The sequence below is a fragment of the Leuciscus leuciscus genome (assembly GCF_965113295.1).
Source record: "Leuciscus leuciscus genome assembly, chromosome: 13".
Classification (NCBI taxonomy): Eukaryota; Metazoa; Chordata; class Actinopteri; order Cypriniformes; family Leuciscidae; genus Leuciscus; species Leuciscus leuciscus.
In genome coordinates, this window is record NC_138737.1 from 16,074,209 (window position 1) to 16,091,103 (window position 16,895).

Sequence of the window (16,895 nt, forward strand, 5' to 3'; positions counted from 1 at the left end):
AATACAAATCTTTTGTAATATAATAAATGCCTTTACTGTCTCCTTTGATCGATTTCACGTGTATTATTTAAAGTATTAAATTTGATATTATTAGAATTAAGTATTTATTAAAATACATCTTAATGAACAGTAATGTATTTGTATAACCAGTCAATAAATGGTGAGTTATGAATATGCGGTCATACTAGGACACAGGTACACAAAATTACTTCAGACACTGAATAAACATTGGAAACAGGATGTGATGTCACAATCGTGGGCCATTTAAATAAATAATCAATTATAAATACAATACATTTAAAATATTCAAATATATCTCTTTGCAAATTCACAGATAAGAGTTCACGACACTTGAACTTAAGTGAAAGACTGCCTTGATGGATGCAAAAGAAGTGCAAAGTCTAGTGTGACCGCACTTTAATTAAAGCCATCTCTTACCTGTGATCTCCTGGTGGATGTTTAGAGCGATCAGACGATTAACAACCTCCTCCGTTCCCTCCAAGTTGGAAATATCATATCCAGTATAACCTCTCTGCTCATTGCAGTAATTAATAAACCTACAAACACAAATGTGAAAATAAAAATGAACTCGCAAGTCCAGAATTCAAATCAGATTTAATTTCATGTTAGTTGGAAGTTGACATACCTGCCCCAGGTTGTGTCTGTTTGTAGAATGATGGGGTTTCCCACCATGATCAGCAGGGCTTTTGCTCTCGTCACCGCCACATTGAATCTCTGGAGGAGAGAATGAAAGAGGTGGGCCAACTTTGTTTTCTAGGCTTCGCTGTGTTGTATTGTCTACTGTGTGTGTGTGTGTGTGTGTGTGTGTGTGTGTGTGTGTGTGTGTGTGTGTGTGTGAGATGCTACCTTCTCATTCTTGAGAAACCCAATATTGAATGTTTCGTCCAAAGTGAAGTGTTCCTTGCTGCTGCGAACAGTTGACACCATGATGACTTTCCTCTCTTGGCCTTGAAACTCCTCCACGGAACCAACCTACACAACACGTACAGCAGTCATTTTTTTGCTCACATGTCCTTGACAAGGATGAGAACCGATAACAGAGTGTAGGAGTGCTCAGACTCGCACTGACCTTCAACTCTTCAATGCCAATGCAGGATTTAAGTTCCCTGTCATTCCTGATGCCTTTCCTGATTTTCTCCACCTGTACATTAAAACAATGTTGAAAAATGGTATACAATGATAAAAAAAATTAAAAATTAAAAATCTTTAAGAGAATGATAATGATCTGCATGAATCAAAGTTATTTTATATTCAAAACTTGTTTGAATAATGGGCATTAATCTATGTGAAAAGAAAACAGTAGAAAAGGTATGTAGATATTTCTGATTGTCCAAAAGTAGTGAAGACTAGTTACAAAAAAAATTCTATTTTAAACTAATGCTGTTATTTTGTCACTGTTATATTAACACGGTTTCCACAAAAAATGTTTGCAGCATAACTGTTTTTAACATTGATAATAAGAAATGTTTCTTGAGCAGCAAATCTGCATTTTAGAATGATTTCTGAAGGATCATGTGACACTGAAGACATTTAAATAATATTAAAATAGAATTTATTTTTTTATCAAATAAATGCAGCCTTGGTGAGCAGAAGAGACTTCTTTCAAACACGTAAAAACATTTATTTATTTTTTAAACCTTGTAATGTAACTTGTAAACTTGTTCAGTAATGAAGCTGAAAATGCAGCTTTGCCCTCACAGGAATAAATTACAATTTAAAATATATTAAAATAGAAAATAGTTATTTTAAATTGTACTGTAATAATATCTCACAATATTACAGATTTTACTGTTGCATAAGAGACTTCAGAAAAAAACTTTCTGACCGCAGACTTTTGAACGGTAGTGTATCTCTGCAAACAAAATGTCTGGAGGGTTTACTTGTAGCTGCATTTTGTGTGTGGTACACATCAGGTTTGCTGTGACTGAGCTGTTAAAAATGTATTTTCACCTGTTTCCTGTAGGGGGCGATAATACCAATCTCTTTGGGGGAGATTTTTGCAATGCCCTTCTTGGCCTGTGTCAGGAGCAGCTTCTTCAGGTAGTCAATGATGATGTTGATTTCAGAGACGTTGAAAAAGGAGGGGCTGTTTGACTCTCTGTCATCCTTTCCAATCACTCCATGGAAAATCACTGGAAATCCCTAAAAAAAAGCAGCACAGACCAGAGCAGAATGTGTCATCTCTAGAAGGTACAAAAATCGTAGAAAGGGAAAACCGTGCTAAAATTATAATAAGTGAAACCCAACAACAAGATTAAAAAGGGACCTTGGTTTTGAACTTTAGACATTTACAGAGTAACATCAGCATAACAAAAATGTGGAGACTGGCTCTTCTGGAATGAAAACATCCATAAGCCATACCTGTTAACATTGGGATTTGAAAATAAGGGACATTTTCAGGGCCGCCCCAACGCACCACCCGTTCCCGCCTCGAGTCTTTTCACGTAGTGCAATAGCGTAGCGCGTCTGTGTTGCACGTCACCACGTACGCTATTACACTACGTGAAAAGACTCGAGGCCCAAAGAGAAGGAAATGAAAAGTGGAATAAAGTCGTTATTTTTGTTTGTTTTTGCGCACAAAAAGTATTCTCGTCGCTTTATAAACTTAAGATTGAGCCACTGGAGTCACTTGGACTATATTAACAATGTATTTAATACATTTTCTGGGCCAGCAAGTTATAGTGTCCATAAGCCTGTGGAGGAGTGATCCAGCTCTCAGCTTTCATCAAAAATATCTTAATTTGTGTTCCGAAGATGAACGAAAGTCTTACGGGGTTGGAACAACCTGAGGGTGAGTAACGTTAATTACTGACAGAATTTTCATTTTTGGGTGAACTAACCCTTTAACCAATGAAATTAGCTGCAGGGTGGGATTTTTTTTTTATATATAGAAAGATTAAAAATACGGGAGAAATACAGGAAAATATTTCAACGGGATGATAGCGGGATAGCAAGGTCAAATATGGGAGAATTTTTCTACGGGAAAAACGGGAGGGTTGACAGGTGCCTTAAGCGGCAAATGTAGCAATGAAATACAACCAAGTTCAAGAAGACCGTTATCTCAGTTCGTGGCCTTCACATTCCTTACACGAATGACTGCTGTGTGTGCTGGCATGTGTTGCCGCATAATCTATGTGGACTACATGTAAAAAAGTGAATGGGAGAAACTGAAATGCTCAAAACGACACATTTATAATAGTTTGTTTAATCTAGAACACGCATGCACATTAACTCGACTCAATTGGGGACTAGCTTTCCTCATTCATGTATGCCCAGAAAAGAGATCTGTGTGACATAGACTAATAATCATGCTTTGTGTCCCTGAGTTTCAGAATGAAGCAAAGACACAACAAATAGACAAAAGCAAGCTATATGTTTACTGAAAATATACTTGAATACTGAAAAGTTAAGAAGTCGAAATTGCACCTATGGGGGCGCTACAACTGTAAAGCCTTAAAGGAATAGTTCACTCAAAAATGAAAATTCTGCCATCATTTATTCATCTTCAAATTGTTCCAAACCTGTATGATTTTTTTCTTCTTCTGCTGAACACAAAAGAAGATATTTTGATGAATGTTGGTAACCAAACAGTTGATGAACCCCATTGACTTCCATAGTATTTTTTTCCTATATACTATGGATGTCAAAAAAAATCTGGTCAGTGGGGACTCATCAACTGTTTGGTTATTAATAATATTATTCAAAATATCTTCTTTTGTGTTCAGCAGAACAAAGAAATTCATACAGTGAGTAAATAATGACAGAATTTTCTTTTTCGGGGTGAACTATCCCTTTGAGTGAACATAAAAAGTTGGGAAAGAAATCACATATGTATCAAAATATTGGATCAGTGCATTTGCTCTTAAAGTGACAGCAGACTACTGTTAAGTACTTGCTGTTGGTAATGTGAATCAAATCATTTAGCAGATGTGGAACAACTTATGGGTAAGTAAATGATGACAATTTTCATTTTCAGGTGAACTATCCCTTTAATGACGCCGCAACCATATGATCAGTGAAGTAAAAAATTAGTTTGCTTCTTCATTGGTGGATGTCCTAACATAGCGCCTGTGCCCCACTCATATGCCGCAAAATTATGTGATGTCAAGGAAAACTATAATTTAAATTAATTAGATATTACATATAATTTGGTAGTAAAATATAGTGTTGCACATTTTATTGGTACAGAGAAAAGTATGTATATTTTGCAAAATATGAAACTGCTTTTTATTGCTTGAATAGAAGCATCACAATGACTAAATTGTGAAGTCTGTTACATAGGGACTATTGAACTGACATTTAGCAAAAAACTGAAAATCAAAAATTGTAAATAAAGCTAGGTTGTAAGTGTGTCACATTGGGTAATCAAAAGTTCTACACTCACTTACTACACATCGTCTTCATGACCACTTAAACACTAGGGCCAAATACACAAAATACATCATGTACATACATAATAGACATGGTGTGGGTATTGGCACAGATGTATATCCTCTACACTGTAAAAAAACATTTTCATGATTTATTATCACAACTTTTTATCTTTTGTCAAATAAACTTAGATCATTAATGTGGTTCAGATAACATACTATTTTGAGTTTCTATTTATTAAACCAATCTCCTTTATTGTATTAACTCAACTAATTATTTATTTCAATGAACTCAAAATTTTAAGGGAACCAGTTAACTTACTTTTTAAAGTTAATACAACAAAAATTTTTTTTTCAGTGAAATCAGCTACATAAAAACATGGCCACCAGCAGCCAATCAAATTTCTATCCAATAATAATCATTTTTTGCTAATAATGTTAAATCTGGTTACAAAAAAACTGATATATGTCTTTGTTCTAAATATGTCAAAACCACAACACATCTATTTTTGTCTATCTATTTCTGCAGCTGTATCCTTTTACCAGGTTATACCCACCCAGCTGTTGCACAACCGTATGACATAATGGATAGTTGACTTGACTTTCCTTATCTGACTTAAAAACTGCTATAGGAGGATGCAAGTTTCCTGTATGAAGACCTCCTATGTAAAAGCCTCTAAAAGCCACCCATGTCAAAAATGAGATAATGATATTGAGTGAATGCTCTCTGCACATAGTATACATTCATCAAATACTTTCACTTCAAACTAAATAAATCCCTGCCTCAGCCCATTCAGAAATGCTGTTACTTAGGTAGAAACCTATACATAGGAGCCTGATAAAAATGATAATATTAAAGAAAAACGTTAGACGGACTTAGAGGCTTTTGCATCTGAAGTCTTTATATGCTCTTGCCATTGTTCCATTGTTCACTTCTTCTTCTTGATCTTTGCTTCAAGGGCACTTCAGTTCTCTCTCTCTTTGAAAGATTATTATACTAAGATCTCAGATCCTCAATCTCAGACTTAGACTTTAAATTTACATCATTTATTTTGAAGTAAGATTTCTTTCATTTCAATATTATACTCAATTATTAAAAGTTTGACTCATATTTATTCTTCATTTTGTATTACTTTATTCTTTCTAAAAGAATATTTAAAAAAATATTTTATCATCATCTCACCGCATCATAACCTAATCAAAATATATTGTCTTGACATTGTTGAAATGCTTTTTAATCTGGCTTGTGTGTCTGGGATGTCTTACTCTTTTGGGGAGGTGCTCCCAGTTGCAGTACTGGTTAGAGCTGATCACATCTGCACATGACAGCAACTCTCCATCATAGAACAACTCATTAGGAACCTTCAGAATGGATGGATGAGACCTGAAGAGAGAGAGAGAGAATGAAAAATGGTCAAAAGAGAGTTAAAAAATAGATTTATTACAGTGGCCCTAAAACGTAATTCGTAAGTCTCATTTTAAATGTACATACAAAATATATATATACATTTTTTTTTTAAGATACTGTCAATTTTGTGGTAGACATTTTTACCAACAACAAAAAAGGTAACACTTTATTTTACAGTGTCCTAGTTACATATGTTACATGTACTTACCATAGTAATAACTATAAATGATGCATAATTACATGCAACTAACCCCTTAACCAAATCCTAATCCTACCCTAACCCTATAGTAAGTACATGTAGTTGCTTAATATTACTCAGTACTTAAATATATAATTACACTGTAACAATGACACCTTAAAATAAAGTGTAACCAAAAAACATTCCTAGATCTGATTAAGTATCCATGATCAGGTGTCCCGGACACTTATTTTGGATTGAGCCTGTCCCTAGGGCTGGGAATCTATTCCGTGGCGTTGGGAATTGAGAGTCGATTCCATTCCATTAAGGGGAATCGACTCCTCTTTAAGATTTTTTTTTTTTTTTTACACAAACCGCGGCTTGTAGCCGATTTCATTTGTCAACACAATCACGTCACCTGTAAAGAAATAAAGTTCAGACTAAATAAATGGATCCAGTCGTGACACAGAGTATGGTTTAGGGTAGGATGATTATTTCAGCATTGTGTAGGCAATCAGCGCAATGACTGACCCAATGAAATTTTTAGAATTGGTTGCTGGGCGGGGTTTGATCTTACTCGTTGTAGTTTAGGACAAGAAGAATAAATCTGATTTATTAAATCAATCGACAACAACAATCAATCACACTCACGCGAAGAAAAATGCCTCAAAGGTATTCAACTTTTTTTACGAAAACTTGAAACTGTGGGAACAGTGTGTCACAGTGTCTGGTTTGTGTTTCCCTGGGTCACCACTAGAGGTCCTCTTTCCCCACGGTGTCATTCACTCTTACTACATTTCCCATCATCCTGTTCTGTCACTCATTGTATCATTGCACACAGCTGTTTCCCGTCAATGTTTGTCACGGAGTCCCTGTTATTTGTTACACCACTTCTGCGTTACTGTTTCTTGCCTGTTCCTGTATTGTTCTTGTTTATTGGATTGCTTATATGGTTTTGACCCTTGCCTGGACTGGTTTACGATTTACGGATTACCCATTAAACTGCTTTTGGATCTTACCCCTGTTTCCCGTGTGTGGATCGTGACACAGTGCTTGTGTGTAGGGGTGCGAAGCATAGAAGGTGCGATCATTATAGTTCGCACGTGACCTACATATGACACAGTCAGAAAAGAGCTCTTTTCGTGCTTTATTTGTGTCGGCGTAAAAACGATGTTAGTTTGCAGGTGTGCGTGTAAAAAAAGTTTAAATGTGTAAAGGCCTAAAAAAAGTTTATATGTGTAAAGGCCCTAAAAAAAAAACGTTTATATGTGTAAACTAAAGGCCTAAAAAGTTTGTATGTGTAAAGTGTGCATGAGTCTGTTTCTGAACAAAATGCTTTTAGAATTTAACAGGAATTTTAGCTATAGTTTTATGATACTGGATGAAATATATATACCACAAATAAATAAAAATCTATCTATCCATATACTATTGGAGAATTTCATCTGTCTCATACATGGGCCCAAATAAATGCTGTAATTTTAGTGAAAACTAGGCCTAGAAGTATGGGAGGACAAAATTATGGGAAACAGAGAGAACAGGTCAAAAGAGTATGTGAGGATAAAACTGGGTAAAAGGTTGTGAGAAGACGAGTGGAAAAGTACCCAAAAAAACAAATATGAAGTCATTTTTAAAAAAGCGCATGCGCAAGGTCTCGCCACAAATAAAATTAAGACATTGGTGCAGGTGTTTCTAATCGTGGCGAAGTGACGAGGAGGAGCAAAAAGAAAAAGATAACTATATGAACGCTAATTGGACACCAAACGATAAGAAAAAGGTATAAGACTTGAGTGCAGACCATTGTAAGATCAGATGTGAAGCTGACATCTCACTTTGTTGAACTGCTCAATAAAGTTAATTCTCCTGAGACCGGAAACTTCGACTCTGAAAGATTTCTTCTGAGACCTGAACCAGACATTGAAGACCTGAACCAAAGATCGTGAATTTGCCACAACAATACATGAGTGTATGTATACATGTGTGTGTAGGTAGGTAGGTATGTATGTAAAATAGAATCTACCGCATATATGTATATGGTGAACAGTCTTTACACTGTGTCTACTGTCTATACCCGACGCAGGAAGCACGACGTGACAAATCCCCGAAGTAAATGCCTCGTTCTATTTATGCCCAAGCAGCACTCGCAATACGTCTAATAGGAAGGACAAATGGATTTGCAACGGTCGCTTTGTCATGCCCGGTGTAGAGAGTTTCTCGCTGTGTGGCACGGTAAGACGCGACAATGTTAGACACGGTGTTGGTATTCAAAAAATAAATAATCGAAAATAACAGTGAGGAAACAGGAATCGGAATCGATTCCAAAAAATCCGGAATCGAACAGCCCTACCTGTCCCAACCTATTTTACTCAGATTGGCCCTTTCCCAAAGTTTTCATATGGCATCCTGTCCTCCGAAGACTTGTGACTAAATGAAGGTTTCTAGTGCCTTTTTCCGTTCTACATAGCAAAAACCCAGACACACAGCAGCTTCCTCTGTTTTCCAGGTTCATTCATGGTCGGGAGTGAAATTTGTGTTCAAGGTCTTTGGCTTTCTTCTTAGTAATGGGTTGTGCCTCTATCTTTGCTGAGCATAGCTCTCTGTTACTAAGCAGATAAGGTCGTCTACTACTGGCTACAAGTCAAAACTACTAAATCAAAAAGACAAATGGCTCTAAGTGGTATGTGTGCCTCATTCATAACCATCTGTACTCTCTCCACACAGAGGTTTAGGAATTTTTGATCTGCAGTATACATCTTGGAAACTTTCTTTACATATATCAGAATTTTCCCCCAGACAAGTTCAAAATAGTTAGTTCAGCCTTGAGGCCTGTGTGCTTGTTCCATTTGGTTGTACTCCAAGCACGTTCCATTAGTTAATATTAGTTAATGCAATAAGTAACATTAACTTACAAAAATCATTGTAAACTAATGTAGTTCGCTAATGTTAACAATTGAAATCTTAATGTAAAATGTTACCGTTTTTATTTAACACATATTGTGTGAACATGTTTCCTCTGATGGACCCTAATTATTTAGGGTTTCCTTGAGACCAGCTAGTCAACTAGTCGGTCAAGACTAGTCAATTCGTAGTTTTTTAGATGAGGTCTCTGGATTATTCAGACTTTACCTGTAGTTTCGCAGCAGTTTGGTGACATAACGGTTGTCGTATCCTGTAGTACCTTTCTGATAAAGTTCATTCTGTGTCATCAGCCTCTCCAGCAAAGAAAGACCTACAAACACATTTACAATGCAAGTTACAATAAGAATAGAGTGTTGTGAAGGAAATTTCTAATTTTAAACATACCTAACATTTATTTTTATTGCAGGATTAACATTTATATGCTTGTGCATTTTTATTCTTACACTTGGGCCAAAGTTAGTGTATCTGAATATAACAAAAGAGCAATCAAAAGCTGTCTAGTATATATATATATATATATGTATGAAGAGTTCAGATGCAAAAGCCTCTAAGTGCCATCTGAAATTTTCTTCTAGAATGATCATTTTTATCAAGCTCGTATATTTAAGTTCAATAATTTCACTTAAATGACAATGAATAGGTCATTTGCATTGCCATTTAAGTGAAATAACTGAACTTAAATATACGATCTTGATAAAAATGATAATTCTAGAAGAAAATTTCAGATGGCACTTAGAGTCTTTTGCATCTGAACTCTTCATATATATATATATATATAAATAATATATATATAAAAAATTAAATTATATATATATATATTTTTTTTTTACCTTATGGCCCTAGCAACAAGCTGAAGTATCAAGGAATCCAAATTTGCTTTTACCAAGTAACAGATAATTATACATACAGTCATGTGAAAAAGAAAGGAAACCCTTTAGAATTTTATGGTTTTACATATCAGAACATAATAAAAAATCATCTGGTTGTTAGCAGGTCTTAAAATTAAGTAAATACAACCTCAGATGAGCAACAACAAATGACATATTACACTGTGTCATTATTTATTTAACAAAAATAAAGCCATGGGTGACAAACTATGATTAAATTGCTTGTAGAGCCACTTTTAGCGGCAAAAAGTTGAAGAAACCGTTTTTTGTATGACAGTATCAGTCTCTCGCATAGTTGTGGAGGAATTTTGGCCTGCTCTTTTTTACAACATTGCTTCAGTTCATTGAGGTTTGCAGGCATTTGTTTATGCACAGCTCTCTTAAGTTCCTGTCGCAACATTTCAGTCGGGTTGAGGTCTGAACTTTGACTGGGCCAGTGGAACCCCTTGATTCTTTTCTTTTTCAGCCATTCTGTTGTAGATTTGCTGGTGTGCTTGGGATCATTGTCCTGTTGCACGACCCAATTTCGGCCAAGCTTTAGCTGTTGGACAGATGGCCTCACGTTCGACTCTAGAATACTTTGGTATACAGAGGAGTCCGTGGTCGACTCAATGACTGCAAGGTGCCAAGGTCCTGTGGCTGTAAAACAAGCCGAAAATCATCAACCCTCCATCAGTGTGATGGACAGTTGGTATGAGGTGTTTGTGCTGATATGCTGTGTTTAGTTTTTGCCTAACTTGGCGCTGTGCGTTATGACCAAACATCTCCACTTTGGTCTCGTCTGTCCAAAAGACATTGTTCCAGAAGACTTGAGGTTTGTTCAGATGCAACTTCGCAAAGCTAAGCCGTGCAACCATGTTCTTTTAAGAGAGAAGAAGCTTCAAAACATGCCATACTTGTCCCGTCTTTTAACTAATTGTACTGCCATGAACTTTAACATTTAACATGTTAACTGAGGCCTGTAGAGTCTGAGGTATAGTTCTTGGGTGTTTTGCGATTTCTCTAAGCATTGTACAGTCTGACCTTGAAGTGAATTTGCTGGGACGTCCACTCCTGGGAAGACTGGCAACTGTCTTGAATGTTTTCCACTTGTGAATAATCTTTCTACTGTAGAATAATGGACTTCAAATTGTTTGGAAATGGCCTTATAACCCTTTTCAGATTGATGGCAGCAACAATTGCTTCTCTAAGATCATTGCTGATGTCTTTCCTCCTTGGCATTGTGTTAACACACCTGAATGCTCCACCCATGGCATTTACATTTTGGCTTTATTTTTGTTAAATAAATAATGACATGGTGTAATATGTCATGTGGTGTTGTTCATCCGAGGTTGTATGATCTAATTTTAAGACCTACCAAGGACCAGATGATTTTTTATTATGTCCTCCTGATACATAAAACCATATAATTCAACAGGGTGTCTTTTCTTTTTCACGCGACTGTGTGAAGAACCAATCATATTGGAGAAAAATTATGTAATGATTAACTTAAGTCAGGTGCGTAGTGGAATTCTACCACAGAGAATACTGTATGTGCATTCATTTGTATCTCACCCAGTTTGTATTTAATAGCAAAAGGAGATCTCAGGATTGGTCCCAGCTGCTTGGGATCTCCAGCCAAAACAAGCTGTCCGGTCTCTGCTTTCAGCAGTCCTAAACACACCCACACAATGATTAGAATAGAGAAATGCTACCACAGACTGATCTCTATTGAAAGATCTGATGGTTTTCAGTGTTATTCTGTAAAGTGTTCCACCTCCCACACTGATGATGGTCTCTGGCTCCACAGCATGTCCTGCCTCATCCACAAAGATGTGAGAAAAATGATCCACAGGAAAACCCCCACTGACCAGCCTACCAACACAGACACACATAAACACTCTTTACCTATTGCCTGCTGTGTGCATGTGAGAGAGTACTGTGTTTGTATAAGATGACGCCCTTCACCTGCCTGCGGTGACTAGAGTGCTGACCAGGATCTTGTAGGACATTAGATCCTCTTTACATGGGAAAATAATAATTCCTCCTTCCACATTACTGTTGTTCTAAACACACAAAAACACAATCATCAACAACAAAAACAACAACAACAAAACTACAAACAACTCCCTCTCTCTGTATTACCATGACTTACTACTGAAATGATCATAATATAAGAGTATTAAGTATAGCACATTATTTGATAGATTTAAATTGGTTGAATATCTAAACTACTTAAATTACATTATAATAGGTTAAAATAAAATGATGTCAAATTCTGCATACATTTTTCTGTTATTAAAAGTAAATTACGCCTTCACTGTATATATTTTTAATAATGCTGTATGCATGTCTTTCCCCCCCCTTTATAATGATTAGATCTCTCTGACATAATATTTAAAAGTCTTTTTGAACAAGTGGTTCAAACAGAAGTAATGTTTCTTCAAAATGTTACACATTGAGCCCCATTAGTTCTGGGGAAAATCAAAGTGATTTTTTTTTACAACAACATAAAAATAAAAAAACCACGCACTAAAGGACAGAATTGTTTTTGCCAATAACGTTGAAGGGGGTGGGATTGGAATCCACTGCTGATGTGATGTTTTGTTTCCTTCTAAACATCACATGAGTGAATGACTTACAGGCTTGTGAGATTTTACTTTGTTATAGAAGTTACCAGTGTGATTACTGAAATGTTCTTTTCATGTATTCTCTAATGTCTGTATTTGATATCTGAATGCAGTAACAGTGCTTGCTCATTTAGCCAGGCGTCCAGAAATGAAGTATGGACTACTTTAACATGTGTCATCCATATTTCTGTTTCTAGTTGAAAAGTTAAGGTTACAGGGGTCAAACTATACGTGACTTCAACTGACTTACATACTTGCGTATCTCTTTCATGTGTATTTCTCTAGAGAATAAAGTGAATATTATCTGTACTTCTTCCTGAGGAGGGAATGTATTATCAGTATGTTTTGGTAGTTTGTCCTGATGATAGCTAGCTCAGGCTCTCTTCAACCTTGGAGAAACTGCGATTCCCTAGTGCTTTTGTGTGTGCGTTGGATGTTCTGTGCAGGTCCTGTATAGGAGCTATGGGACACTTCGGCATGCAAAAACAGACCCTGAAGATGCCTTTCTCCGACCTCTGAGGTCACCGCAGACCTAAATCTAGGAATCGTGCGACAACTATCTTGACTAATGGCGACATACTCTCCTATCTATCCATGTGTGGAAATTTAGACTCCTATCTAGACTATGTGTGTTCTTAACCAATCAGAAACTGCAACCTGAAGCAAGGATGTAGCTTAGACCTTGGTGAAGGGTATAATTGCTGTGATCTTTGTAACTGTAAGCGGGGCGGCCTACGAACTCCTGTGTGAGTGTGTGATGAAACTACAAACTATCTTCAGTACAACTTTTCTTCAATTTATTATAATTCTGACTCCGGGTCTTCTTTAAACCATCTGGTCCTTGGGTCCTTAACTGTTACCCGCTAACAACGTGGTGTGGTGCAAAGATAATTCCAAGTTAAGGATGCTATTGCCATTTTTGCATTATCATTGATAGTTCACTTTGAAATTAAATTTTGGTATGTTTTAGCTTACCTCAAGGGCATCCAAGATGTAGGTGTCTTTTTTTCCGCAGTAGTTTCTACCTCTTGTACACAGCCACGTCCAAGTGATCTGAGAGCGCGGGCGGGTATAGATATATACACTAGATGTCGCATTGGCTACGGCAGTACGGCAGCGACTTCGACCCGCCCGCGCTCTCAGATCACTTGGACGTGGCTGTGTCCAAGAGGTAAAAACGATATAAATACTGTTTGTTTTATCACACAAACCGCTCGTTTCGTGTCTTGGGCCATCAATGTGTACTTACGATGGGGAATTGTTTAATTTGGACGATGGGAAATTGTTTTAATTTGGACTCTGTGCATGCTCTTTGAGACAGTGACCATAGACCTGCATTATATGACTGACAGACAAGAACGGTTTGACCTAAAAATATCAAAATTGAAACTACTGCGGAAAAAAAGACACCTACATCTTGGATGCCCTTGAGGTAAGCTAAAACATACCAAAATTTAATTTCAAAGTGATTTGAATTTTTTTTTTCAATTATAACTTGACATTCTTTAGCGGAGTTAAACTAGAAACTGAGTGATGCAATCATAAAATAATAATATGTATTTATGTTAAGCTTAAATATTTATATTTGTCACAATCTCAGCCTGTGTTCCCCTGTCTTGTGTGAGGACTTTTGTTATTTCCTGTCTTGTGCCATGTTTTGTAGTTCTTTGTGGTTTTCCATGTTGATTAGTCTCCCCAGGTGTGTCTTGTTTCCACATTACCTTGTTAAGCTTGTTTGCCCCTGTGTATTTATAGCCCTCGTGTTTCACTTGCTACTTTGTCAGTTGTTGTACAATGGTTGCCTCTGGGATTGTCGTGGTTTTGTTCCTTGAATTCTGTTATCTGTTTAATGTGTTATTTTATTAAAAACGCTGCGTTTAGATCCGTGCCTCAGCCTGCTTTCTCCGGCTCGTTACAATATTTAATCCATGTGGAACTTTTTTGTTTGATGTTTTTATTTAAAAAAATGAAATGTAAAAATGTACTACTGTTATTCTATATTTTCCATCATAGCTTCCCATTTCTATTGTGTTCATTTAATGAAACCTTTAATTAATAAATCAAGTCACACAAGCACTAACCTGTAAGACTTGAGGGATTTCATTTGGATTGCGTGAACTAGCGTAGAGTCTGTATATTTTACGTGCATCAACATGTTGACTACTGATCAACTTTTCACACAGTTGATCAGCCGCACTGTTAGAAGGAGCGCAAGCTAGGATATAGGCATCAGGTATATTCTTCTCCACCTGAGAGATAAAAGACAGAGAGAGAGAAAGAAGCAATCACAAAAGCTGTTCTGCTTATTAAGACATTGTGCATACTGATACAATGAGATGTGATGATTTGCATGTAGGTGTATCTGTCGGGTCTGTGTTTAGTTGAATATGATAACCAGTTTTACCTGTTTAATGGCCTCTACTATCGTGACGGTTTTACCAGTGCCAGGAGGTCCAAACACCAGGTACGGTGCCGGCTTGGATGTACCGGCCACGATGTTACACACTGCAGTTTTCTGTTCAGGGTTCTTCTCAAGCTGTTGATCAAAGAGTCTATAGACACATACACACATCCAGCTGAAATACTCCATAATGTTTCACTAAAATATGAATTAGTAGCATAGATTCAGTCCAGATGGGTCTTACTGACCTCAGTGCAGGTGAAGACACAGGGGTCACAGTCCTTGAGCCCACGGGGAACAGCACATCTCTGAGGTTGTGCTGGACCACCATGTGTACAGCTCTGTGTTGCAGTCTTAATGGGAGACGATTCACTGTGAACTCCACACGGAACTTCATATTATCTATGAAATCGTCAAGCAGCCTTTACACATAAAACACACACACACACATATACACAAAGTTTAAGTGGTTATAAACTGGTCTGTAAACAAATATGCAAAATGAGACCAAATTAACATTCTAATATGCTGATTTGCTGCTCAGTAAACATTTCTTATTATCAATGTTGAAAACAGTTGTGTGGCTTAATGTTTTTTGTTGGAAACTGATACACTTTTTTAGGATTCTTTTATGAATAGAAAGTTCAAAACAACAGCATTTATCTAAAATAGAAAACTTTTGTAACATTAGAAATGGCTTTACTGCGATCAATTTAATGCAACCTTGCTGAACAAAAGTTAAAAAAAATCTTTTAGTATTCAAAAATGTGTTTTGTTACCCTAAATGTATATAGGTTGGTCAGTTTTGAATGCTCTGTTTTATATAATTTATAAGACATGGGCAGAATATGACGATATATCTTTCTCATTTTGAGGTTAATTTGGGAAAAACAGCTTTCCTGTAGCTCAGTGGTAAGAGCATTGCGTTAACAACGCAAGGTTGTGGGTTCGATCCCAGGGGATTGCACATACCTATGTATAAAATGTATAGGATAATGCAATGTAAGTCGCTTTGGATAAAAGCGTCTGCCAAATGCATAAATGTAAATGTAAAAACAAAGCCTTGAGTCTTGTAATTTTTAAGTGTGACCCTTTAAAATGCTCTTTAACTTAAAGGCTTACTCCTCATATAAACTCCTCATACTTCATACCTTCTGGAGAAGCCCAGTTTGACTTGATCCAGTTCCACTCTGTGGACGTAGCCCTTGTATTTGGTCACAGTTGAGGAACTGACCTCCTCACTCTTGGTGAGAAGAAGGTGATCTCCCCTCAGGACTGATGGCCTGTTCTCTGATACACCAGGGAGCTTTAACACATGAGATACACAAACAGACCTCAAAAACCTTACAATCTCCAACACAGGAAATGCTTTAAAAAAGTACATACTACTTAAAGGGACAGTTCACCCCAAAATGACATGTATCATCTTGTTCCAAAACCATTTGCTGTTTTTTATATTTTTTTCTTTGTAGTCCATTTAATATCTTCAGTGGAGTTGAAAATTATCAGCGAAAAACAAATAAAATATTGAGTAAATACATTTGAGTAAATAATGACATTTTTGATGTACTGTCCCTTTAAGAGCCGTGTACATGTCATCTAGGCTTTTGGGTCTCTGTATGTGTCCAACACTAGTCTCAGCCTCAGACGTCATTCCCATGCCCGTCTGATGGATAAAGCACACAAAATGGGAAACACTTCGGGAGTTTTGAAGTCATCATCTGATTGAATTCTAAACTATTTCCGGGAGACGTGTGTGTCACGTTCTTTAACAGTCTGCCTGGAAACAAAGCCGCTGTGATGCCAAACACCCTCATGGAAGAAGAAAGCCGTTGTGTTCGCAACTGTGAAATTGAGGGTTAATCAGGATCACCTAAACGCTGGATTTTCAGAAGTATGTGAAGTTAAGTCTCTTTTAAAAGATGTCCAAGAGTTTTTCACCTCAGTCTGTTATGTAAGGACATCGACATTACATTTTCACGCCCCTAAACATGACGATGAACAAAACAAACTGTGATTGGTTGCTTAACATGCTTCAGACGGCCTCTGAGTGGTCCTTGGCCAATGATAACCGCTAAGGAGTCCTTCTGCCGTCAGTCTGA

General features: G+C 36.8%; 1 protein-coding gene across 1 annotated transcript in view; it reads right to left on the reverse strand.

The window, feature by feature from the left end:
- Positions 1-16,895, reverse strand: part of LOC309512882 (putative helicase mov-10-B.1) — a 29,868-nt gene that overhangs the window by 2,074 nt on the left and 10,899 nt on the right. Inside the window, exons 8-21 of the mRNA XM_082188607.1 lie at positions 15,945-16,099; positions 15,042-15,215; positions 14,797-14,944; positions 14,474-14,641; positions 11,731-11,828; positions 11,540-11,637; positions 11,338-11,436; positions 9,104-9,206; positions 5,658-5,775; positions 1,972-2,163; positions 1,091-1,162; positions 868-993; positions 647-735; positions 439-557 (exon numbers count right to left, since the gene is read on the reverse strand). Of these exons, the coding sequence (XP_082044733.1) occupies positions 439-557; positions 647-735; positions 868-993; positions 1,091-1,162; positions 1,972-2,163; positions 5,658-5,775; positions 9,104-9,206; positions 11,338-11,436; positions 11,540-11,637; positions 11,731-11,828; positions 14,474-14,641; positions 14,797-14,944; positions 15,042-15,215; positions 15,945-16,099 (1,759 nt within the window). The remainder of the gene's footprint in view (positions 1-438; positions 558-646; positions 736-867; positions 994-1,090; positions 1,163-1,971; positions 2,164-5,657; positions 5,776-9,103; positions 9,207-11,337; positions 11,437-11,539; positions 11,638-11,730; positions 11,829-14,473; positions 14,642-14,796; positions 14,945-15,041; positions 15,216-15,944; positions 16,100-16,895) is intronic.